At 50.5% G+C, this 23,951-nt stretch overlaps 1 protein-coding gene across 1 annotated transcript; it reads right to left on the reverse strand.

The window, feature by feature from the left end:
• Positions 1-8,667: 8,667 nt before the first annotated feature.
• Positions 8,668-21,976, reverse strand: Sohlh1 (spermatogenesis and oogenesis specific basic helix-loop-helix 1). Its single transcript, XM_076937590.1, has 11 exons — positions 21,586-21,976; positions 14,764-14,894; positions 13,649-14,108; positions 12,864-13,249; positions 12,448-12,582; positions 11,881-12,028; positions 11,310-11,434; positions 10,944-11,041; positions 10,149-10,335; positions 9,590-9,666; positions 8,668-9,024 (listed from the first exon to the last, which is right to left on the reverse strand). Exons 4-11 carry the CDS (start codon positions 12,926-12,928, stop codon positions 8,822-8,824), a joined length of 1,038 nt encoding a protein of 345 aa, XP_076793705.1. The 5' UTR covers positions 12,929-13,249; positions 13,649-14,108; positions 14,764-14,894; positions 21,586-21,976; the 3' UTR covers positions 8,668-8,821.
• Between the last annotated feature and the right edge of the window lie 1,975 nt (positions 21,977-23,951).

A 23,951-nucleotide genomic window follows, 5' to 3' on the forward strand; every position in this document is an offset into this window, starting at 1 on the left:
CAGGATAAATTTAGGGACCCACTAGACCTACTGTGAGTCAGAGTTCAGCCAAAACTCCATTAATCACCTGGCCTTCATAAGCCCCTACCTAACTGGAGGCCACAGTGTTTCTTGGGATCTCCCAGAATCAATGCCAAGTCACAACCAGTATCCAGTAGACTCTGGAGAGTCTGACTGTTCCCTCTTCCCACAGTATACAGTCGCCCTGATCAAAGGGCACAGTACCCTCTGGGAAAAGGCTAACAGTAAAATTCCTAGGTAATTTACCGAGGTCTGTCCCCTGGGGAACCTGGGTACCCAGTCATTCGAGGGATTCTAGGTGTGCAAACCGGCTCATCTGAAAATGTATTCACAGGCCAAGGTTCTAACGTTTGCCATGGTTCAGTGTGGCCTTTCTTCTACTTGTTTCATAATTTTTTCACTTATACAGATCAAACAAAACTTCCATAGGCTTCTCATCTATTTCATGCCTGGAAACACCATGACTGATTACAGTACCAAAGATCCAGATGAGTGATGCCACCACAGAGTTCACTTTGCCTGTCCTGACCATTACAGGTTGGCCATCACTCAAGGTCTCTGTGCTGCCCATTGTGACATTTACAATCAGCTTGCTTTTCACAATTCACTGCTGCCTTGGCCCAATTAAACCTCAGCATTTAATTCATTCAACTGAGCAGCAGCATCTCCAGCCAGCCCTATAGTCTGGCACAAGAAAAAGGATGACAAAGCTCTTCAGATGTGCTGGTGCTCCTCTCGACATTTTGCATCTTACAGGATTAGTGAAGGGCTTGTCTTCTGGGCCTTCCCATTGTGGTGGGCATCAGTTTACACAGTGCACCCACTCTAGCACTGCAATTTCCCTGAGCCTACAATCCCTTCATCGACACTAAGCCAAGGGGTATCAGGCATCTCCAATTCCTTTTCAGTGGGCCATCTTTTGACAAATACTTCAGCCAACCATCCATGTCAATAAACTCTGTCTGATCCTGTTTATGTTTCTTCTACATTAACAAAGGCTGAAAGTTGTCTCTGGTGACTCCATTTTGGCACCTTAGATGAACTTTGCCTTGCTGAATAAGGAGCCAGTAACTGTAAGGAAGCCCAAGAAAAACAGGGAAAAAAACAACCCAAGGCCTTGGCCCTTTCTAACAGTCAGCCTGATCTCCCTATTCTTGCTGATCTCACAGTCTGGCTCTTTGTAACTGTTTTCTTAGCTTGTAGCTGTAGGAAGGGAACCTTGAGGCCTTTCCAGCCAGGATATGGTTTTCTTGCTTAAATATGACCCTGAGGAAGGCTCACTTCTATATTTGAGTCCCAAGCCACCAGCTGGCTGTAATAAAGACCTACACTAGTCTCACAGACGGTTTCTGAGTGGTCTTCTCTGGTGGGTAACCCACAACATTGCTATAACAGGGACCCAGGCCTTAGCACAACTGACTCCATGATTGGAGAACCATTCTGGCCGTAAAACTCAGAACATGACAGCACCACCTGCCCAAAAGAAAACAAAGACCTAATTCATCAACGTCCATAGTCCTGGTGAAGTTTTTAGATGTACTGGCTTCGGTAGTTTTGCTTCTGGCTAACTGTCCTTGTCAACTTAAGTAATCAACCCAGGACAAGGTTTTTATGCTAAAAAAAAAAACTCAACCTGAGAAAGGCTCAGTGTAACACTGCGGTCCCAAACACCCAGGGTAGTTGTTAGTTGGCTAATAAAGACTTTTTGTTGGATTAAACCCAGGTAGTATTCTCTAGTGAACACCCCACAACAATCGCCCTTAAAATCCATCCCCACACATATTCCCCGAACTTCTGCATGAATGAATGAACAAACTCACTAAGCTCGTTAGTGGTGTAGCACAACTCATGGACCACGCTGTCTCCCCTCCTCCAGCTTTGCCTTAAGTCTGGTCATAGGTCGAGAGGCAGCTACTGGTAGGCCCCAGGGACATCAGTATGGTCATGCCGGGCATTTCCTTCAGAGAGTCAATGCTGGTTTTGCAGACAACAAAGGATGGATTATCTCAGTCAAAGGTGAAACGGGCAACATTTCAGAGGGTGGGGGTGTGAGTACACCTTCTTCTGGAGGTAGAGAGACTACTTCCTTAGGTGAGGTAAACCCTTGAGAATCTGAGGGTTCAAAGATCTCAACTTCAATAGGGTCCTCCCACACATCCCCACCCAAAGAAACCAGATCTGATGCTTTACCAATCAATGCCCTAACTTTAACCACCAACACCATCCAAGGTGGGGGCTTGAATTTTCACTGTAATTCAGTGAACTTTATAATGAGTACTTAGGTTTGATCTTCTGTAACTTAAGCTCCGTGGTTGCTGGAGAGAAGATTCTCTTCCAGGGCACACTTGGAAACCTTCAGACTGTTGGTATGCATCTGGACCTGGTTAGTTTTACCAATGAGTTCACTGTTATCCTTCATATATTCTGAGATGCTACAAGTTTGTCAGTGTCATCACGCAGCTCATCCTTTTTCCTTTGCCAGTTTATCGAGAGGTGTTAGGAGCAACCAGCCAACAATATCATTTTTCTTATGTTTCCACAAACTGTCAAAAGTTTTATATGCAGTCACCAAATCCATTGCCCTTCACAACTGGTCACAATTGGTGCGTCAGGAGATACATTTGTCTCCTTAAGTTTGTACATCGTTCACACCATGGGCTTTCAGTATTTTCCAAGCTTCCAGGAGAGGCCACAGTCACTGGAGAGGCTTTGGCAACTGTAGGTGACAGCAAATTGGAAAGCCTATCCAAGATACTTAAAAACCCATCCCTAAACTCCTAAACTCCTATTGCTCTACAACCACTCCTCGTACCAAAATCTGTCTTAGTCTGGGTTCTCTAGAGGAACATATATATGAAATTAATTAGAATGTCTTACAGGCTAGTCCAGCTAGTCCAAGTATCCAGCAGTCACTCAGTTCACAAGGCTGGAAGTCTCAGCTTGTCTCTAGTATGTGCTAGAATCCCAAAATGTGCAGGCCGGGTCCTCCTGCAGCAATTAGCAATTAATAAACTGAACCACGGACATCTTATGGGCCAATCTGATGGAGGCCATCCCTCAGACTCCCTCAGATAATTCTAGTCTTCATTGAGCTTGCTGAAGCTGACTATGAGAGGGCTTCAGTAAACATACAACGAACACTCAGAACTCACTGTGCATCAGCAGAGAGTACCACAAGTAGAGATCAGAATACAACGGTAGATACAAGAGCAGAAATGACCAGGAACAAACTTAACCAAGAAGGCAAAGCCTTAGGCACTGAAGCCATAGAATGTTGTGGACAGAATATAAGGCCTAACTAAACGGAAGCCCCTCTGCCGCTGGGGACTCGATGCTGTTGACAGCTGCACATCAGAGTGACCTGAAGCTTTATTGCAGACCTTGTCAGAATCCCATTGAAGGGTGTGGGGAATATAAAATCTCATTCCAACATTCCTATGGAACCTCAAGGGGCTCTGGTCATAAGTTTTTTTTTTTTTTTAATTAAAAAAAGAAAACCACCCTGACATCTAAGCATATTACAGGCTGGATTCTGTGGTTTACACCTTTAATCCCAGCACTCAGGAGGCAGAGGCAGGCACACCTCTGTGAGTTCCAGACCAGCCTGACATATAGAACCCTGTCTAAAAACAACAATAAAGCAAACAAAAAATTTTTTTAAGCAAAGAAAGCATATTACAAAGCTACAGTGATCAAACGGCGTTGGTGAGACATGCCTGGGCCTTTGCGGCAGAGTGGGGAGCCCAAAATAAACCAGCAAAGGCGCTGAGATCAGTTAATGGGTAACTACAAATATCAGGGGAACTCAGAACCCACTGCATAGGAATGAAGGGAAGACATTTTGTCCACACCCCCAAAGTCAAAATGAATCAAGCCTGGACTTGGAAGCTAATGCTTTTAAATCCTTCGACAATGGAGAGAGCTCGCAGTGCTGAGCGGTTCTCCCCCAGGCAGAAGTGCAGGCAACAGGAAAGACAAATTGCACTACACAATGGAAAGCTTGAGGCTTCAAAGAATCCTGATGACAGAGTTAAGAGGCAATCTTATGGAGGCCATTCCCTGAGACTCCCTCAGATAATTCTAGTCTTCAAGTTTGCTGAAGCTGATTCTGAGAGGACTTCACAGTAAACATACAACAATTGTGGTCACACGATGGCTCAGTGGGTGAAGCAGCTTTGGCCAACCAAGCCTGACAACTTGAGTTCCAAACCAACTCCTCAGAGTTCTTCTGACCCCCACATGTGTAGTCTGTCTCTCTCTGTCTCTCTGTCTCTCTCTCTCTTACACACACACACACACACACACACACACACACACAAAGGGTAGGGAGGGAGAGATGGGGAGAAGAGAGGAACACCCCTGGTGCTATTCAGAATAAGACACGAGCCACCTGAAGGCCTGTCAGTCTAGAAGACAGACAGTCCTGCTTCTGATCAAGTGCTGCAGGGTGGCTTGAACTAAGGTCACGTCAGGAAGAGCCCAGGCTGGAGTTTGGGGACCAGGGCTTCGAGAGATGACTGCAGGGCAACTGGAACAATCACCTATCTCAAGTATGAGCTAGTGAGGATGTGGACTGAACCCCAGTTGGCTTCCTGCCTCAGGTGTGGGTAGCCCTAGATGATCACCAGCCTCGGGCAGATACCCCTCATTGGCCACCCACACTCCCTGTTACAGACCAAGTTTGCCATCCTTAAAGTTCCTGGCTGCTGATTCTTTCTGTCTCCTGCCCTGTGATTTCCACAAAGCATGCGGGTAGGTGAAGTGAAGCAAACCCAAAGTCTATGCACATTGGGGCTCTTGGGACAGGGTTGGCAATGCCATTTCTGCTCCAGGTGCTGGCTACTTCTGAGCTAGACAGACTGCGCGACTCTAACAGCTGTAAGATTTTGTGCTTTTAAGCTGGAGGTGTAAAAACTCCTTTAGGTAGGTGCCATGGTGCTCGTCAAGGTTGGGGAAGGGACCTTCTGAGGTGCAGCCATTGGCAGGGAGTAGCTAATGACATGACTGTGGAGCACTTGGGGCCCATGGCCTCTGTCAGGATAACATCCTCCCTCCTCCCTCCTCCCTCCCACACTACAGTCATTCATGCTCCATGGCCTGAATGATGAAGGCCAGGCCAGCTGAGGGCAACAATGTCACTGTCTACACTTAGAGGGCCTGGCTCATGAAGGTCAAACCTTCAAATGAGGCACACTCACAGACTTCCTGATGGCTGGCCACAACACCTGACTGCCACATCTGTAAAAACCAGAAAAAATCCAGAGAGCTACCACCCTGGAAGCCACACTGCAGCCAGGAGTGTCATTCCCTGAGACTCTGACTGCTCACCTCTGGAGGACATCCTTCAGTCAGGAATGTCACCTGAAAAGTGCTGAGTGCCACAAGCCTCTAGACCATTCTTTAAGCAACCCCAGGGTCACGTCAGGCTAGCTGAAAGCTGTGGGAGGACCTGCAGAGCACGGGGAGCACTAGGCAAGGACACTGAGGATGACCCCAGGGGGTGGCCTGAAAGCAGGGACAACTGGGGCTCAGGAACCAGGATGTGGCAATTTCATTTCTCCATCTGTGGTTTCAGATGCCTGCATCTCAATACGACAGCCAAGAGAAGACGTGACATGGAAGCATAGGCCAGAATGCACACATGCACACATGCATGCATACATCCATGTGTGCCCGTGAGACATGCACACGCTACATGTCCTACACACACCCACACACGCCTCTACAGCCTCACTCCTCTGCCAAAAGACACACTCAGAGCTTCCAAAACTCAGATGTTTGTTCCTGTGGGGATCTCCCAATTGTGTCAGGAACATAGGCAAACCTGTTCTCCCCCATCCCTCCTTTCTGAGCTCCTGATATGAACTTAGCATGTATGCACAAAGAGAACATGAAAGCAGGGGTGTACAGTTTCACAGGACCGTGTGGAGTGGCTGGAGAGGCTTGGAGTGGACGAGGCTAACTGCCCTAAATCCCCGTCCACAACCATCCGTGAAGCCCAAGACTGCAAAGGCCCCACAGAAGGGCTCCTGATACTCGAGTGCTGTCACATGGCTCAGCTCACCACACCCCCTAGGCTTTCTTCAACCCAGTGTTGAGGCCATGGACAGAGAAGTACCCTCCCCAAGCCTCTGTCATAGTCTTTGGGCACTGACAAGTTCTCAAAATGGGCTAAAGCCACACACATAGGCAGTGCTGCTTAAGACCAGTGGGGGTTCCAAAGGAATCCAGCAGTCTGGACGAGGAGAGCGCCTCGCTCGGGTCTGAAAGGTGATCATGAACAGTGCCTTTAGATGACTCTCGGATCCCCTGCAAAGTATGATGCCAGGGCGGCCCCCTGCCCAACCCACTGAGGAAACCCCACAGAGAAGGCAGCACTGCCTTCATGCCACCAGACTGCACGTCCCCAAGCTTTGGGGTACAGTAGTTGCAGAGCATTGGGAGATAATAGCAGTAGGGATGAAATGTGGCCGTTAACACCCCAAAACCCAGCTTGCAGACACGTGGGCCCTTTTCTCCAAGCACCTATCCCTGCAGAGTGGTTATCGTGCAGAGGGAGGGGCTGATTCTCAGGGAGTGTGGCCTGGAAGAGCTGAGAGAGCGATTCTAGGGTTCTGCAGGGGAAATGGATCACGGAGCAGTGTTGGAACAAACCACACAGGCTGGGGTCCACAACCATCAGCAAGAATATCTGAGGTAGCTGCTCACAGCCTCCTAAACCCAGCTAGACAGGGATCTCAGCCAGCCAGGCTAATTTGGGGGGGGGGGGGGGAGGGAAGTCAAAGTGTGGCCACACAAGGAACCACGGCCGCACTCACAGAGCCTAACAGGAATAGACACCATAGCCAAATACCCGAGCTGGGCAGCCCTTTCCTACCCGATAAAAAAGCATAGGAAGCGTAAGGTGGGGTGGGGCCTGAAGTTCCCAACTTTCCTGCATTGAAGTACTACCAAGAGAAAGCTGACATCAGTTCCAGGACCCTGGGGGCTGTGCCTCTGCTGTCCTAAGCCATGTGGTCTCCCATAACCTGATCAGGGTCTGTGACTTGTTACTGCTTCTGCTCACAAGCCAGGCTGGGCCTCAGGTTCATTCTTAGTGCTGGCACAGAAAGAAGAGACCGCCTGCCTCCTGGCATTCCTGTGGGAATTTCTTCTATCCCCATAGGATCTGAGCCATGACTGTGAACAAGGCAAACTAGGTTCTGAGTCTCCCTTTTAAGTGTCACAGGTAAGGCCACACCTGACCGCAGAGACACCTAGGATTTAAGAGGTCCAGGGGAGGAGAAGCTGCAGAGATGGCTGAACACATTCAGCCTATCTGCTGGGAAGGGCAAGACCAAGACAGCTCCTAATTCTTTCATGACCTGCCTCTAGGTTGACAAAAATCAGAAAGAGCAGCAGGCCAGGACTAAGGTCACATGCTTGTAAATTGTGGGATATGTCCCAGGACAGGGGAGCAGTCACACAGCAGGGTAATTATTGATGTTGTACCTCCAAAGACCTTCAATACTTACTCTCCTGTATCCTATGTGCACACATGGCTAACTTGCATGCATGCATACAGACACAAATGCACACACATCTATATGGGTGCACACTCATGCCTGCCTGCCTTAGTATCCACAGTATGCACACAAGCACACCAACACGAAAAACCACACATACAGACACTAGTCTTCAGAGAGACACGTGAAGCCAGACAGTCGAAGTTGATGGATAAGCTCAAACATCAGACAACCAATGTGAGGCTACAATTCTGTGCTCAAGAAATATGGTGTGGGTTTGGCACACTGGCAGCCAGGAATCTGAAGGCTACTCCTTCCTCTGAACAGGGTCTTCAGCTCTGTAAACCACGAGAGGTGGTGGTGGTGAGGATGGGGGTGGTGGTGGACAGCTCTGCTCAGCACCCACCTGGACCATAGTGTCCAACACTCAGGCCCTCTTAGTCCACCATATGCCTCTCTCAACTCCCGGGGTTACGTGATGATCTCAACGCTCACAATCCCCAAGTGCTTCATCCCACGCTACCTGTTCCTGAGCTTCTGTCTACTGTGACTCATGGGAATTAATGGAACATATTCCACTGGGTGTGGGGGCAGCCTGGTGGCAGCTCTGATCTCACATTCAAGGTTCTTAGAAGAATCTGGCTGGGCTGCTCTGGCTCCCAGAACAGGGACTCATAGGGGGGAAGGAGTCCCAGGGACCTGGAGTGTCTCTAGATGTTGACAGCAAGACAAGCCTGCCTGGAAGAACAGGAGAAAGACAAATACCAGTTTTCAGTCTACCCATGACAACCCAGTGTGGAGGGGTGTGGGCCAGACCCAGAGGGTCCCCAAGAACCCATGTACGGCAAGTACAGGGTTGACTGGCAATAACAGGGGACCACATCTTCCCTCAGGACATGCTGCACTGAGGGAGAGGACACTGGGGTCCCAAGAAAGGCCCCACCCAACTCAAACATCTGATCCCAGGAAGGAGGGGGAGAAAGGCACTAGGAACAAGGCACAGAAGTAGGTTATTCAGGGATCCTACCAAACTGAGAACCTCTCCGCAAAGATCCAGGCAGCTGCCTGTGCTCTGAATGGAGTTGGGACAATGTGCCCAATGAATTGAATTAATTACTCAAAAGCCAGGGAAATTTTGCTTCTGCCAGAAAAACCACTTTCCTCTTTAATACAATCCACTCACAGCCCTGCCTGCCTCCCTCAAATTAGTCTGCAGCTGCAAACCAAACCCAAAATACAACACCCCAGCAAGGGACAGCTCCCCCAGCAAACTAAATTATGGTAGGACTAAGCTATCAGGGGAAAAAGTCAGGGAAGATGCTGTCTGCTTCATCCTTCAGGGCCAGGCCAGGGCTGCCAAAATCCAAGCCCCACAGCTCTACGGGGCCAGCCTGGAGCTCCTGGGAGCAAGGCTCAGTATCTCCGGTGAAGCTTGGCTCGGCCTCACCCACTGGGCTGCTCCTGGCAAGGGCTGGGCCTCCTCTGCCTTCCACTGACCCTGGAAGGAAAGGAAACATCAATAAGGCAGGCATGTACCCCAGACACTAGCAGACTGGTCACGGCAAGGTAGGGACCTCCATGTTGCTACCACCACGTCCATTCTAAGTGCCCATTGCCCCCCTGTGAGGGAATGTGAACCCCATTTCTCTCCTCCCAGTGAGGTAGGATGAAGCCAACTCTGGTGCCCCTACTCTCATGCCTTAGGAGATGCTTTCCATGCCAGAACCACAGCAGTGTTCACTCAACACTGGATCCTAAAGGCTGAGGAGATGCACAACACATGGCTTGTCCTGGTGCTAACTAGGAACATTACTGAAAACACCTGGGACTCACACAGCCATTTCTACACGTCATGTGCTCATGTCATTGCACATGGTCAGACTTTACCTCTGTCCCTGCCCATCATCCTGATCATCACCAGACGAGAGGAGATGATTTGAGGGCCTTGGGTCAGAGAGCAAGCTGGGGTTGGGTACAGTCTCCTGGTCCTGTCTGGGTGGACACAGACCCCAGAGCCAGGGCCCGTGTGGGGAAAGGCAGCCTGGGCTCACAGCCCCACTCACCCAACCACCAATCAGGATTGGTGGTCAGCAGAAAGGATGCTCCATCCACCACTTCAGACCCTGCCCCTGTGGTGTACCTGGAGATGAGAAGATCCCCTAGTGGCCACACGTGCACCCAGACACTAGAAACACACCAGAAACCCAACCCAATCCTGCAAAGGCCCTTCAGATTCCAAGGAGGCTCACTCCAACAGGACCAAGTGTAGAAATCGCAGCCAAAGGGCACAGGCCATAGCCACAGGGCTCTGCTGAACAGAGATCTGTGCTGGCTTCTCCAGCCACAGCCTCACCCTCCCTTTGCCTCCCATACCCCAGCTGGTGTGTGCTCCCCAAACACAAAAATTATTTCACCATCAGCCCAAACAAGACAATTAGGAGACAAAAATGTTTTAGAAACATATCAGAAAGCCACATGGTGAGTCTGGCTTGGGCCAGCTGCCTGGGCCTCCTCTCAGTGTGATGCAAAAGTCAGGAACAGAAGCTTCCAGAAGTGGAGAAAAGTACAGACTAGCGCTAGGCCGAAGGCAGGCCAGTGACACACATACTCAGAAGCACCCACCTGGCATCAGGCACAGATGCCAAGACCAAGTTGGCCTCCTCAGCCAGCATGCCCGGAGATTCAGTGTCCCTGGCCAAGGACCCCACCTGGTGTGACCCACCAGAAACAATGTCGCTCGCCTCAGGAGTGACTGGCTGCCATGAGTGAGGGAGCCAGGGTGGGAGCCCAGGACCCATGCTGGAAGACTCTAACAGGGAGAAGATAGGTTAGCCCACACAGTTTCAGCCAGGTACTGTCCTACAGTGTGTACATGTCAAAGCCGGAAGTACTTGACAACAGGTGACCAAGCAGGGAATGTCCAAACCAGGTGTCCAACTCTGGGTTGGGGCAGGTTCCTGGAAAAGGCAGTCCCTAGGCCTTGAGTCACTCACATGGGCTCCATTTAGGAGTCCCCCTCAGCACTGCACCTATGACTTTGAGCTCCTTCCTCCCTCAGACCAGCTGCCTATCCCCACAATCCTTATGGCTGGTTAGAACCCCTGCCAGCCAGCTGAGTCTTGTAGACATGGCGGATATAAATGGTGGTAGACCAAATATCCAAGAAAGGCAAACTGGCATGAGAAGCAGCCCACCTGGGGACTCACTGTTACCTCCTGACCAGGGCTTGGCACTGGAGGTACAGCTGGAAAAGCCACAGGCCTCATAGCTACCCCGATTTCAGCAGAGGCAGAGGCAAGACAGCCAGCTGGTCTAGACTCTGGGCATGGGAGAGTCTAGCCCTCTCAGCCACAGCCACAGTCATTTCAAGGTCATAGTCACCTAGCTGACTGGATGACAATGTGCTCTGGCACTTACCAGGGCAGGAGGAAGGTCTCTCCAGCAGCTCTGACACTCTCTCAGTAGCTTGGCTCTGGTCTGTATCCAGCACCCCACAGCATGGGGGGTCCTGGACCCTGAAAAAGTATAAGACATCAAGGAGTTCAGAGCCCTAGAGAGCAGAAGACCCAGGTAATCCCCCTTCTTCCCAGTGCCCTGAGTCTGCTGACAAGATCACCCTTTGTAATGAATGTACTGTCACAGCAGGCTCTCAAGGGACCATCTAAAGACATTTGACCAGGAACAGTGATGCCACAGATGTGATCCATACTATTTCACAGCTAACATTGCTCTTCAGACAGAGCCCAGAGCCCACAGCCCACGGATGGCCCCAGGGAGACTAACCGAGCCACAGCGGATGCTTTTGCTATCCCAGAGTCTGGCTTGCTGTCTGCAATCTGATTGGCCAGGGTTACCTGCAGAACATCACCCTGCCACATGTGCCACATCTCCCGGGGACGCTGAGGAACCTGAAGTTTAAGTACACACAAACCCGCCAGAAACTCAGGACTGCACAGGGAAAGGACACGTGCAGACTGAAGCTTCACTCCTCAAACACGACCCCCTGCTCTTGGCTCAGGCTGTATCCACCCAGGCACCATAAGTGTACATGGGACTGAGAACGGGGCAGTAGTCTGGGGCTCAAAGGGTAGAGGTCTGCATGTGAGTGTTCTTGTCCAGCACTGGACAGATGGAGACCCTGAAACTCCCCCACACAGGCACATACAGGCAACACTTTCCCCCTAAGAATACCAACTGGTATGGTTTGAATGCATTATGAGGGTGCAGACCTTTCGGCCTCCTTGGGCTGAAGGCTGAGACCTGAGAAGACAAGGGTCATGATGCCCCTAAGAGAGGATATCCCATAGGAGACATGCTGCAGAGGCCTGGCAAGGCCAGCCTGCTTACAACTCACAGAAAGCTGTTCCCAGCTAGGATCCACGCCATGGGCAAGCTGGAGGAAGTACACAGACATCTCCAGGATAGAAGCCATGTCCTCCCGCCGGCCATCAAACTGAGGAAGCAGAGCCCGCAAGCGCTCACAGCTCAAGGAGATCCGCCTCCTGCTTCCAGACAGACAAGCAAAAAAAGAAAAGAAAAAGAAAAAGAAAAAAGAAAATAAAGAAAGAAAAGAAAAGCCTACCCTCACCAGATAGCAAAAGAACCTCTGGAGCCTACCACTGAGCAGCCTCCAAGGCCTGCAGGGCAGCAGGTTCAACCCTGCAGCAGCCTGTCCCATTGGAACCCAGGAGACACACCATAACTCTGGACTGGTGGCATAGCCCTGCAGCAACTCCTGGTATGTGAAAGGGTGAATCCAAGTCAAACTGTAGTAACAGCCGGCCTTCTCCACAAAGCTGAGCGCTTACTTGGGGATCTGGTTTTAATCCTGGTTGGTCCAGATGGGTATAACCTAATTAAACCACAGACCTAAACTCCTTCACCCCACTGGCATACTGCCCATCCCGAGACTTGCCCGCACCTGCGTTCTCTCTCGCTGACCACGTTTCTCCGAAGACAGGGGCCCCAATTTGCAGCAGCTACGGGAGCTGTGCAGAGGTCTGAGCTTTGTGAGGGGGTCTGCAAGCTGTTTTGAGTCTCAGGCTGAGGAGTCTTGCTACAGAGAGAGAAAAGAGCCAAGATCACCTGTGAACCCCACAAGACACCAGTACTCTACATGGAGAACTAGGACATTTGGGGTGGATGTCTGGAAGAAGTGAAGACTCACCTGGGTCATCCAGGAATACCACCTGACCAGCTCATCACCCCTCCCCCACCCTCTCCACACCAAGACGGGGAGCTCTGCCCGGCTGTGCCAGGTAAGGTGAAGATGTAAGTAACCCCTGAGCAAAGGCCTTGGAACCTGACCCTCTCAGAGCCCGTCAACCCAAATTTTACCTGCATCCTGTAATGCCGGAGACTCCAAAATCCTCAGTGGCCCGTTCGTGGCCACCGGACGCCATTGGCAAGAAGTTGGAGGGAAGCAACAAGCCGGAAGCCACAGATAGCCCCTAGGTCTCTCGCCCACACTCTGCCTACCCCCAAGAGCTCTGCATCCAACCAGCACCTGGCTGCCCGCTCCTATGCAAGTGTCTCGCCACCCACCCCGCGCCACGCCTGCCCACCTCGTGCTGGGCTTGCCCCGCCCCTCCTCGTGTTCGACTCACTGCTTCACGTGCAGGCCTTCAGACCACGTGACCTGATCACATCCCACGTGATAGCTTGCGGCTCTGATTCTGGCCTCTTTGCCAGAAAGTAGCGACTTGGTTCCACTCAACAGGTCTCTAGCGGATTTTTAGGGGTGTGGCCACAGGGGTGCCCAGGCCTCTGCTTGCTCTTCTTGGCAAGCATTTGTCCCTTCCCATCCACGGCGACTCTGCCTACAGCTCTTGGGAGCAGATTCCAGGGCTATTTGGAGTCTAGCCCTGCCCTCAAGAAACTCACAACCTAGTTGGGAGAAGGCTGTTCCATAATGTGACGCCTATGGGACCCTGGCCAGTCTCCAGAGGACTATAGGCTGTTCAGGTACGCTCCCTCAGATTCTTCCTTCTAGCAGGTGTTTCTCCCAAGTACACAGTAATCGCCCATCCTACCGGATCACCAGAGCCAGGCAGCACCTGGCCTTCCCTGGTGAGCACTCAGCTGGCCTGCCAACTCCTACCTAAGTGCCTGGCTCCACTCACCAGCAAACAACGAAGCTGCAGTCATTTGAGCCACATGAGTCCTAGGTCCTGCTCACACAGCCAGAAGTGCTAGCCACCTCCATTCCTGGTCTGGGCCCGTACAGTGGTTTGGAGACCGCCATCTGGAGCCTGTCCTCAAAAGCTCAGACCTAGCCAGCAAGAGTCCCTTAGCAAATATTCCTTGAATGACAGGAGGGAAGAAGGGGAAAACAGGGAGGGCTTGAAGGGACATGTAGTGGTGAGAGATGGGTGTTAGGGATGCAGGCATTCCAGCAGAGACTTCTCCTGGGGACCTGCAGAGAATGGCAGGTAGTGCCACAGAGGAAAGGACACATAGTGTGGCCTCTCACCTCTGCTTCCAGTTGGGTGGAGTCATGGGTGACAGGCCTGGGATGAGCTGGAAAAAGGTAATACTTGATGTTGTAAGTGGAACCGTCTTGCTCCTGTCTTCATCCTTGCTCTGCACAGGCACCAGAACAAAAGCATTGGCTGACCCAGGCAGGGGGAGAGCCAGGGGTACTGCTGAGAGGGCTTGCAGGCTCAGGCTGCCTTCATAGGGAGGCAAAATCTTAAACTAAGGGAAGGTACAGACTCTGGAATGAGGTGTGGAAAAAGAGCCAGGGCAGGTTATTCTTTGTACTGGAGGCTTAGGGCTAAGGCAACCCACCATTTCCCAGCCAGATGAGGCAGCTACAGTGCTTGGGGCTCCCACTTCAGGCAGAGACATGTGGTTTCTGGGTTATCAAGGGCTCGAGGTGGAACCAGAAGTGCCTAGGGACACTTAGGAAAGCACTGTGGGGCTTGGGCTTTCCTCGGGGGAAGAAGCGTGGAGGAACATGGCAGCTTCATGCAGGGAACTGACCGAGTGGGACCTGATCACAATGCCTGTCTCCTCTCTTACTCAGGCTGGAGAGTGAAGGCAAGGCAGGCTGCACTCTGGGACTTGGGTCTTCTGGGGCAGAATGTCACCAGATATTCATTTCCCTAAAGCCCTCTAAAATGCCTCCCAGCTTGCTACCTCTGATAGCCCAGTGTCTTAGGGTTTTCCTGCTGTGAACAGACACCATGACCAAGGCAACTCTTATAAAGACAACATTTAATTGGGGCTGGCTTACAGGCTCAGAGGTTCAGTCCATTATCATCAAGGTGGGAGCATAGCGGCGTCCAGGCAGGCATGGTGCAGGAGGAGCTGAGAGTTCTACATCTTCATCTGGAGGCTGCTAGCAGAATACTGGTTCCCAGGCAGCTAGGATGAGGGTGTTAAAGCCCATGCTCACAATGACACACCTACTCCAAGGCCACACCTCTTAATAGTGCCATTCCCTGAGCCAAGAATATTCAAACCATCATACCCAACAAGGTCACCTCTCTGCTGGACCCAAGTCAGTTGGTAATGTAGACCCAGGTAGGGTCTCCCTGAGTGATGGTCTGGATCCCCTGGTATTAAACCTGCCAGAGGAGTCAGTTGGCTATTGGGCAGATGGAGGTGAGGCATAGCCAAGGGAGGTAGGACCCAGCTGGGTGAGTCATAGTCTGTATCTCTTCTGGGGACTATGGAGTAACCCAGACCTCTGCAGAACCAGCTGCACCTCTGCCTCAAAGCATCTGTGTTCAGCCTGCACTCCTGTAGACAGACACGGGTTTGATGGTTTGAATACAAATGACCCCCTGCAGGCTCATAGATTTGAATGCTTAGTCCTGGAGTGGCACCTACTTGAGAGGGAATGGAGGTGTGGCCTCGTTGGAGTTAGAAAGTGTGTCACTGGGGGTGGGCTTTGAGATTTCAGAAGCCCAAGCTAAACCCAGTGTCTCTCTCCTGCTGTCTGCTGATTCTGATGTAGAACTCTCAGCTACTTCTCCAGAACCATGTCTACCTTCCTGCACAATGTTCCCACCATGATGATAATGGACTGAACCTCTGAAACTGTAAGCCAGCCTGATTAAAGGTTTCTCTTATAAGAGTTGCCTTGGCCATGATGTCTCTTCACAGTTATCACTGTGAAGGGTGTTCTATCGAACACTAAGACAGGACTTTTGGGGATACTTGGTGGGAGTGGGACCAGTGATCCTACAGGAGTCAGCTTAGCATCCACCCATCTTCTAGGTATCCTGTGTTTGTCTCTTCTGCCCCTCCTCTCATTGCCACAGTGTGGGTTTGGAGAGGGTTCTTCAAAACACGAAGCTCCTGGAGCCCAGAAGGTTCATATTCAAGGTTTTAGGGTGTCTTGTGAATAACTTGTCTGCCAGAGTTTTGTCCTGCATCACTAGGGTGTAGCACCTGAGGGTGGTACTGTACCCATTCCACTACATGTTGAGAGTTGCTCATGTGACACAGGACTGGCAGAGGTCACTTTGACACCTGGGGTCTAGACAGTACTTCAGCCTAGCAGGTTCTGGCAGGGGTGCCCTAGGGTTCTGGGGCTCTAGGTGTAGGCCTCTACCCAGATGAGCACTGTTGGAAGGAGAGGAAGAAGGGGAAAGCTGGCAGGACACAGTAGCAGTGCCATTCCATTGATGCTTGCCCACTTTAAATGTGGAGGCCCTCTCTATTCCCAGTGTCCCATGTAAGCCCCACGAGGTGAGAGTGCACGGTGTAACCAGCAGGGGGCGTGTGAGGACAAGCACCTGAACAAGGAAAAGGGGGTGGTTGCTGGGGTTGTTGCTGCTGCTGCCTCCCCCTACCCCCACTCCCAATCTTGGGGGAAAAAAAAAGACTTAAGTGTTTCAGGGCAAAGTGAAAAGAGAGGTAATTGCGGTTTCTGACTTCTGCCTCACTAAGTCTTCGTGCCTTTTGCAGACACACACAGTACCCTCCTGTGGGAATTCCACAGGTCCCCTGTGGATGAACCCTCCAGGACACACCCTCTGATCCCCTATAATAGTCCTCTCCTCCTCGGGACCCTCTGCATCCTTTCTTGGGAAGGAGCATTTATTTGGACCAGACTTCTGGGACCACAGGGGTGCGCTGGATGCAATGGTGGCTGGAGCACAGCCTTTCCTAATTTCAGAACTTTATAAAGACTTTCCAGATATTTGGGGATGAGAGTAAGATGAGGTGTAGAGTGTGCCCCTTCTTCACATCCTCTGCAAAGAGTGCTCAGGTGCAGGCATGGGGAGGGACCCACAAAGTATCTCCACATAAGAGAAGCAAAGTATCTCCCACATAAGAGTAGCAGCTCTGAGGACCAGAAAGAAGTGCACCGCACAGAAGGGCAACCCCTCCCAGACAGAGCTACTGGGAAGAGGGTGAGTGAGGTGTTACAAGACTAGTTAGTTTTCTGCTAGCCATTTCTTTGCAGCTGCTGACTGTTGATTCCTGTGAGGAAGGGCTTCCAGTGACCTGTACCAGTGCCCGTGTGGCATGCAAACTGGTGGAGGGGCCCAAGGTAAGCAGTGAGTGAACACTGGTGGTGTTGATCCTGGTCCTGGTCTCTATGCTCCCTTTCCCAGCCCTTTTCTAGCCAGTCTCTGCTTCTCTGAGCCCAAGCACACCAAAAGGTAGTCAGGAGATGCCACTGTTGATGGGGGACTCAGTTTCCCCTGTGTAAAATGAGAGATGGAGCTGCTCTGTGTGGACCCCATTCTGGGGCAGGCACAGGTTTTCACCTGGAGCTTGTGGGGCTGGGAGCAAATGGTCTGAAAACATCAGACAGTGTCCTTGGGAAGTAAACAGCATCTGGTCCTCCCCTGTCTCCCCTAGAGCCAATCAAGAGCTGCCTGTCAGGCAGAGTCACCCCGGGAGGGCTCTCTGGTTTCTGTGACCTTGCTGTTCTGGGACCCTCTGCCATATATCTCTGTGATTTGGTGTCACAATTCACTGCCTGGTTGCAGTCCAAGCAGGGTCACTGTGTCCTTGCAGTCTGGGCTTCAGCTCCAGGACTAGTGGCATCTTCTGCCTGGCACTGTCCACAAGTCCTCTGTCCCACCCCCACCTGAGCCTGACCTCTGTCCCTGCACAGATTTGCTCTCAAACCTGCAGGAGCAGCTGCTGCCAGGAGTGTAGGGCCTGTTTTAGGGGAGAGAAAAGAGAGGTGAGCCCTGTGTGGTACCAAGCTGGCGGTTCACAGTGGCCTCAGCAGGGGCTGGGCATAGGAGCTGAGAGTCTTAAGTGTATCAGCCCTGCCTTGGGTGTATCCATCTCTATTTTATAGGTGCTGGGAAATGTGAAGTACTTTTCTCAAGGGAGTGTGAGCCTCACAGTGTCAGCCAGCTTGTATCTACCAGCCCTGAACTAATGCTGCTAACACCCAGACTTCGTAGCTGAGAAGTAGGGGTCCAGAGAGGAATTTCTGGCCCTCCCAGGTCACTAGACATTGTCCTTGACCCTGAATGTGATTCAGGATTCTTCAGCCCCAAGGTGACAGTCAGTATGGCAGAGGGGGGAACCATGACATTGCTGTCTGGTTTGGTTGTTTGTTTTTTTAGGACAGGGTTTTTCTGCGTGCCCCTGGATGTCCTGGAATTCACTCTATAAACCAGACTGGCCTCAGACTCAAAGATCCTTTGGGATTAAAGGCCTGCGCCACCATTGCCTGGGCAGAGAATTCCTCTCTACCACTCTAGTGCACTTCCCACCAGAGCAGGGACCTTTCCTGGAATTTGTGTTCTGAACAGCCTGGATCCCAGCCATCTTGGGACCCTCTGGGCCCTGAAAACGAAGGAACAGAACTTGATCTTGGCCTCCAGCCAGAATACATGACTGGTTAGCCCTCTGGGTCTATTGTTAAGAAGCGGTGCCTCCAGGGAAGCAGAAAATGGCCCAGGCCCCATGGGAAAGATTTGAGGGCCCATATGCAGCCCTGGCTGGCAAGAGGGACACTCAGACAGCTCTACAGGCAAAGCTGTAGGGTGCTCAGGATACCATTCAGCAAGAGGGCAGGGGTGGGAGTAGGGGACAGAATGGTCCCCGGGATTCCACTGCCAACTGTAGATGTAGCCTAGGTCCTTACACAGCATACCTAAAAATGTGTGAGTGGTGTCATCCCTGGGCCAGTGGTCTTGGGTTCTATAAAAAGGCAGACTCAGCAAGACAAGGGAAGCAAGCCAGCAAGAAGGACCCCTACGTAGCCTCTGCGTCAGCTCCTGCCTCCAGGTTCCTGCCCTGCTTAAATTCCTGTCCTGACTTCCTCTAGCGATGAACTATGATCTAGAAGTGTAAGCCAAATAAACCCCTTTCTCCCCTACTTGCTTTCTGGTTATGGTGTTTATGGTCACAGCAATAAAACCCTGACTAAATAAAACCTAGTTTAGATTTTTAGTTGACGAAGTTAGATCATACGAGTTTGCTGTCTTTTGCAACTGCTCCTTTTGTTCTTCTTGGTGTCCACACAGGTAAGACCACGTTCCCAAGGGCAGCTAGCTTCCCAGGCACAGCCAGAACCAGTGAGGACAAGGCAGAGCCTGTGTGTGGTTGAGCAGACCCAGTGTTGGACTTTGCTCTCTGGCCTCCCTTGCCTTTGAACCTTCCTTCGGAGCTGATGAGGTGGCATTTGCCACCAAGCCCAGTATCTTAGGGTTTCTATGCTGTAATAGAACACAGCGACTAACAACAGCTTGAGGAGGGAAGGGTCTATTCCATTTCATACTTCTAAGTAACAGTCTGTCACTGCAGAGAGTCAGGGCATGAACCCAAGAAGGCCAAGAACCTGGATGCAAAAACTGAAGCAGAGGCCATGGAGGAACACTGTTGTTGTCTTGCTCCTTGTAGCTTGCTCAACCAGCTTTCTTATATCATTTACTAGTGATACCTTCCACCATGACCCAGGCTTGCTCACAGGCTTGCCTTTGTAGTGGGGGCATTTTCTTAACTGAGATCCTTCATCCCAAATGACTAGTGTATGTCAAGTTAACGTAAAACTTACCAAGACTCCCAGCTTCCTGAGTTCAATCCCTAGAAACCACATGGCAGAGAGAAAGACTCCACAAAGATGCCCTCAGACCTCTGCATGAGTGCCATGGCATGTTCACACCCCTCCAAATAACTTATAAATGTCATGAGCATCCTCAGAACTCTGCTTTTCCCACAGCGTTGATGCAGTACCGGGGTTGATGTTGGTTCCTAGGCCCACATAAGGCCTGTGTCTTGCTGCAACTGCCAGGGCACCTCTCTTCCTTCCAGTTGGGTGATACAGAAAGATGTCTCCGAGTGTCACTTCCGGTGACTCTCCAGCCCCAGGGCTGCTCATCTGAGAACTCTGAGCTTTCACTTTGGAATGGCATGTATGCTTCAGGAGATGTCAGGGAGCAGCCATGCCTGATGTAGACACCAAGCTCCTTTCCCTAGGGACAGCTACCTACCCTGTAGCCTGGCAGCTCCAACAGCTCTGGCATTTTAACTGTGCACAGGAAGCAGCTAGGCTTTCTGCCATGGTTAGCAGAGAGTGGCTGCCGCACCAAGTCCTCACCACAGTGACACTGTAGTGTTGCTTTCAGGACTCTCTCAGATGCTTGGTAGGGATACTCAGGAGTGTGCAGGCATGCATGCATAAACACACATAAACATGCATATGCTCATGTGCACTCACATGCAGATGCATATCCACACACACACAAGCATGCGTGTCTGGCTTTACAGATGCATAATCATGTGCCCACACAAGTATAAATCTGTCCACATGCAATACACATGTGGAAATGTACATATTCACATATACATACCTGTGCAGGTGCATGACACAGAAGCATACATTTGTCTATGTGTACACATGGAAAAACACACATTATTATACACTTTGTACACAAATGCAGGCATGCACACACATGTGCATGTACCCATGTGTGTACATATACCTGTGCATATTCTATACACAATGCATGCACATTTCATCCACACCTCTGTGCACATGCATGCATGCCTGTGTCTCTGCATATCCACTCAGCCTGTCAATCACTGATCTTCAAGGTCCCGGCAGAGGAAACACCCTGCCCATGGACAATGGTCTCATTCAGACACTAAACACTTTAGATTCTTAAAAGAAATCTTGCAAGAAGAACAGCCCTCCTGCTCCCCAAGTCCCTGCCCTGGGTGCACCTTCATGTGCTAGTCCTCTGGAGCAGTCCTTACTTCCGTGCGAGGCCTGCCTGAGACCAGAAAGGCACCAGGAACTGCTCTGGCTGGCAAAGCCAGGAGGTTTAACAGTGGGATCAGGCTCTACCTAGGAGCCCACTGTGGCTCTCAGAAATGAAACTATGATTGCCACACATGAGGATAGTCTCTGCATTGCATTCAAACTGAGAAGACAAAGAAATTCTCTTCTCTTTTAGGGTTCTTCAAAAAGCAGATATGTTGGGGCTGCAGAGATGGCTCAGCAGTTAAAAGCACTAACTGCTCTTCCAAAGGTCCTGAGTTCAATTCCTAGTAACTGCATGGTGGCTCACAACCATCTGTAATGGGATCCAATGCTCTCTTCTGGTGTGTCTGAAGACAAATACAGTGTATTCATATAAACAAATCTTTTTTTAAAAGAAGGCAGATATGTCTAACTTTTGTTTTTGTTGTCTAGACAGTCTCACCAGAGTTGGTCTGGAACTTGCTATGTAGACCAGGCTGGTCTCAAACTCTCAGAGATTCACTTGTCTCTGCTTTCGAAGTGCTAAGATAAAAAAAGATTTGCACTGCCACACTCAGCAAAAATTACATTTACTTATGTATTTACTTATGTATGGTCAAGGAGGGAGTTGTCAAGCCTAGCGGCCAGGACCCTCGCCTTTTAAGCCGTCTCTCCTGTGCCTAGTGCTTTGTTTTGTGATGGAATCCCATTAAGAGACTTGTGTGCTTGCAGCAATGTGTCCTTGCAGACTCTCTGGGCTCCTGGGGAGCTGAGTTCAAGGTGGCCTGAGGCAGAGCTAGTAGCTCCTGAATTACTCTGTCAGATCTCTGCAGCATTACACCTTAGAAATAAAGCTGTAATGAGACAAACAAACAAAGAAAAACCAACCTTACCCAGGCCTCCTCTGGCATGGGTGAGGAGGCCTCCCTGATAGTCCTGATGGTGACGCCGCCGACGCCAGCACGTCCACACACCCATGTTGCCCACCATGCTGTTTGCAAGCTCTGCCTTGCTGCCCTGTGATTTTCTCATCACCAAGGAGGCAGAATGTCTCTTCATTTTATTTCCATATTGAATTATTTTCTCATCTTTGGACAGCCACTTGCCCAGGCTGCCTTTCACTTTCTGCTGGGTTGCTTCTCATTCTCTGTGGCTTTGCAGTCAGCGAGGTGTTCTTGTGTCTCAGTCATTTGTCTTTTCTGTTGTGGACAGTGTCATCCCTGCAGAAGAGATTTGGAGTCAGTCCCTCTGTGTCTGGGGTTCTGTGTATTAAATGAAGGCTTCCCCTATACTAGGATTTCTCTGCATCGTCTTCCAATCTTTTCCTTGGCTCAAGGCTATGAAGGAGGTCTGATTTGATTCTGTCCTATCCAATGGCAGGCATGCAGCTTTAGGAGCAGACTCTGGAGCCAAGAATCTGGACTCAACCACTGACCCTGCCAAGGGCAAGGGAACAGCGGCCAGATGAAACAAATCCTGAGGCTCCATCTTGTAAATATAATGAGAGAGCCTAAGCTGAGACTGTCACTGAACAGGGGCTCAAAAACAACCACCTGAATGAACACACAGAGGCCACCACAGCTGTGGTTCAAGGAGGCTAACCTATATCTTATATTGACTACAGAACTCGGCTTTATGCTCTATGGCCACACCCTGAATGTTTTTCATCTCATCTTGGAAATGAAGCAAGGCTTGGCCTGTTTAGTACTTGGATAGGAAAACTTGGCTTTCTCATCCATGTGGTACTGGTTTGTACTGAGGAAAGATGTGAGGTCGAAGGTCATAGAGGCTTGCACCCAAGGTTCCAGGAGGCTGCTGAGGTCAGGTAGTGTGTGGTAAAGTAGAACTCACTTGCAAGGAAGCCTTGAGAGACCACTGTGTGAAACCTGAGCTGCTGTGGAGACGCCAGGGTGTTGGAGATGCCAGACCATAGGATATGAGCTGAGGGAAACTGAAAGCATAGAACAGAGATGGCCCTCAAGAGAGACTGTGTGTGCTACAGGCAGCAGAGATGGAGGTGGGTGGCTACCTTTGGACTGCAATTGATTTCATCATGAGCCTCAGGTGCCCAACATGGAGCCACAGGGTTTGGTGTCCCTGACTGCCTTTTAGATCATTGTGGTCTGATCATTCCCTGGTATGCTCCCATCCCTCTCTTTTGGAGTGAGAATGTTTATAGTATACCATTGTGTATTCCAAGCATCTCTTTCTTCCTCCTTCGCTCCCGCCCTCCCTCCCTCCCTCTCTCTTTCTCTCTCGTGTTACAGGAGTTCACAGTTAATAGATTGCTTCCAGTCTCAGATGAGACTTAAACTTTTAAAGAGTTTTGGAACTGTTAGACACCATGGGGACTCTTAGAGCTGGAATAAATTCATTTTACACCATTAGTCAGTTGTAAACCTACAGGCACCAGAGGAAGAGGTTGTATAGCTTAGAAGTGATATGTCTGGATGTCAGGTAGACAAGGAGTAGACTTGTGATGGACAATATTGATCATTACCAGGATCTAGAATTATCTAGGAGACAACTCTCTAGGCATGTCTTTGAGAGAGTCTCTAGGTTAAGTTAATTGAGGAGGGAAGACCTACCCTGAGGGTGGGCAGCAGGACTCCATGATCTGGCCAAGACTGAATAAAAAGGAGAAAGTGAACTTAGCACTGACATTATCTCTCTCAACTTCCTGACTGGATGCCATGTGACCAGCTGCCGCACCTCCTGCAACCATGTCTTCTCCATTCTGGTGGTCTGTACCCTTCATCTGTGAGCCGTAGTAAACCCTTGCACCCTTAAGTTGCTTTTGCCGGGCACTTTGTTTTCGGGATGGTTGTAGCATGAGGACTCCTGGTGTCTGCCCTGGAGCATCCTCCGTCCTCACTGTGAAATGGGGTCCAAATCCAGAGCTAGGTTTTTATCTGGTGTTTTCTTCGAGGGGTTGTGAACACACGAGCGCCTGGCCAAAAGAGAAAGACAGGGAGGTCCAGTCCAGCCATCCTGGTCTTTGTCCCAAAACCTGCAGCCTAACACTCACCTTGCATAAGGTCCAGCAACAGCCCTACCTACATGGGGTGTTCTTATCATCCTGTGTGGAGGTGTGGCTCCTAAAGATGCCTGTGGTAAGTTATTCTCTGCCAATGAAATGAGTCAGTTCAAGACAGATTAAAGACTATAAAGGCAGGTGTATCAGGAAGCAGCTCTTGAGCAAGTTCACCAACCTCAGAGGTGGGGGAGGGTCAGTGAAGTTGCCATGGGGGTGG

Source organism: Arvicanthis niloticus, chromosome 6, assembly GCF_011762505.2.
Source record: "Arvicanthis niloticus isolate mArvNil1 chromosome 6, mArvNil1.pat.X, whole genome shotgun sequence".
NCBI lineage: Eukaryota > Metazoa > Chordata > Mammalia > Rodentia > Muridae > Arvicanthis > Arvicanthis niloticus.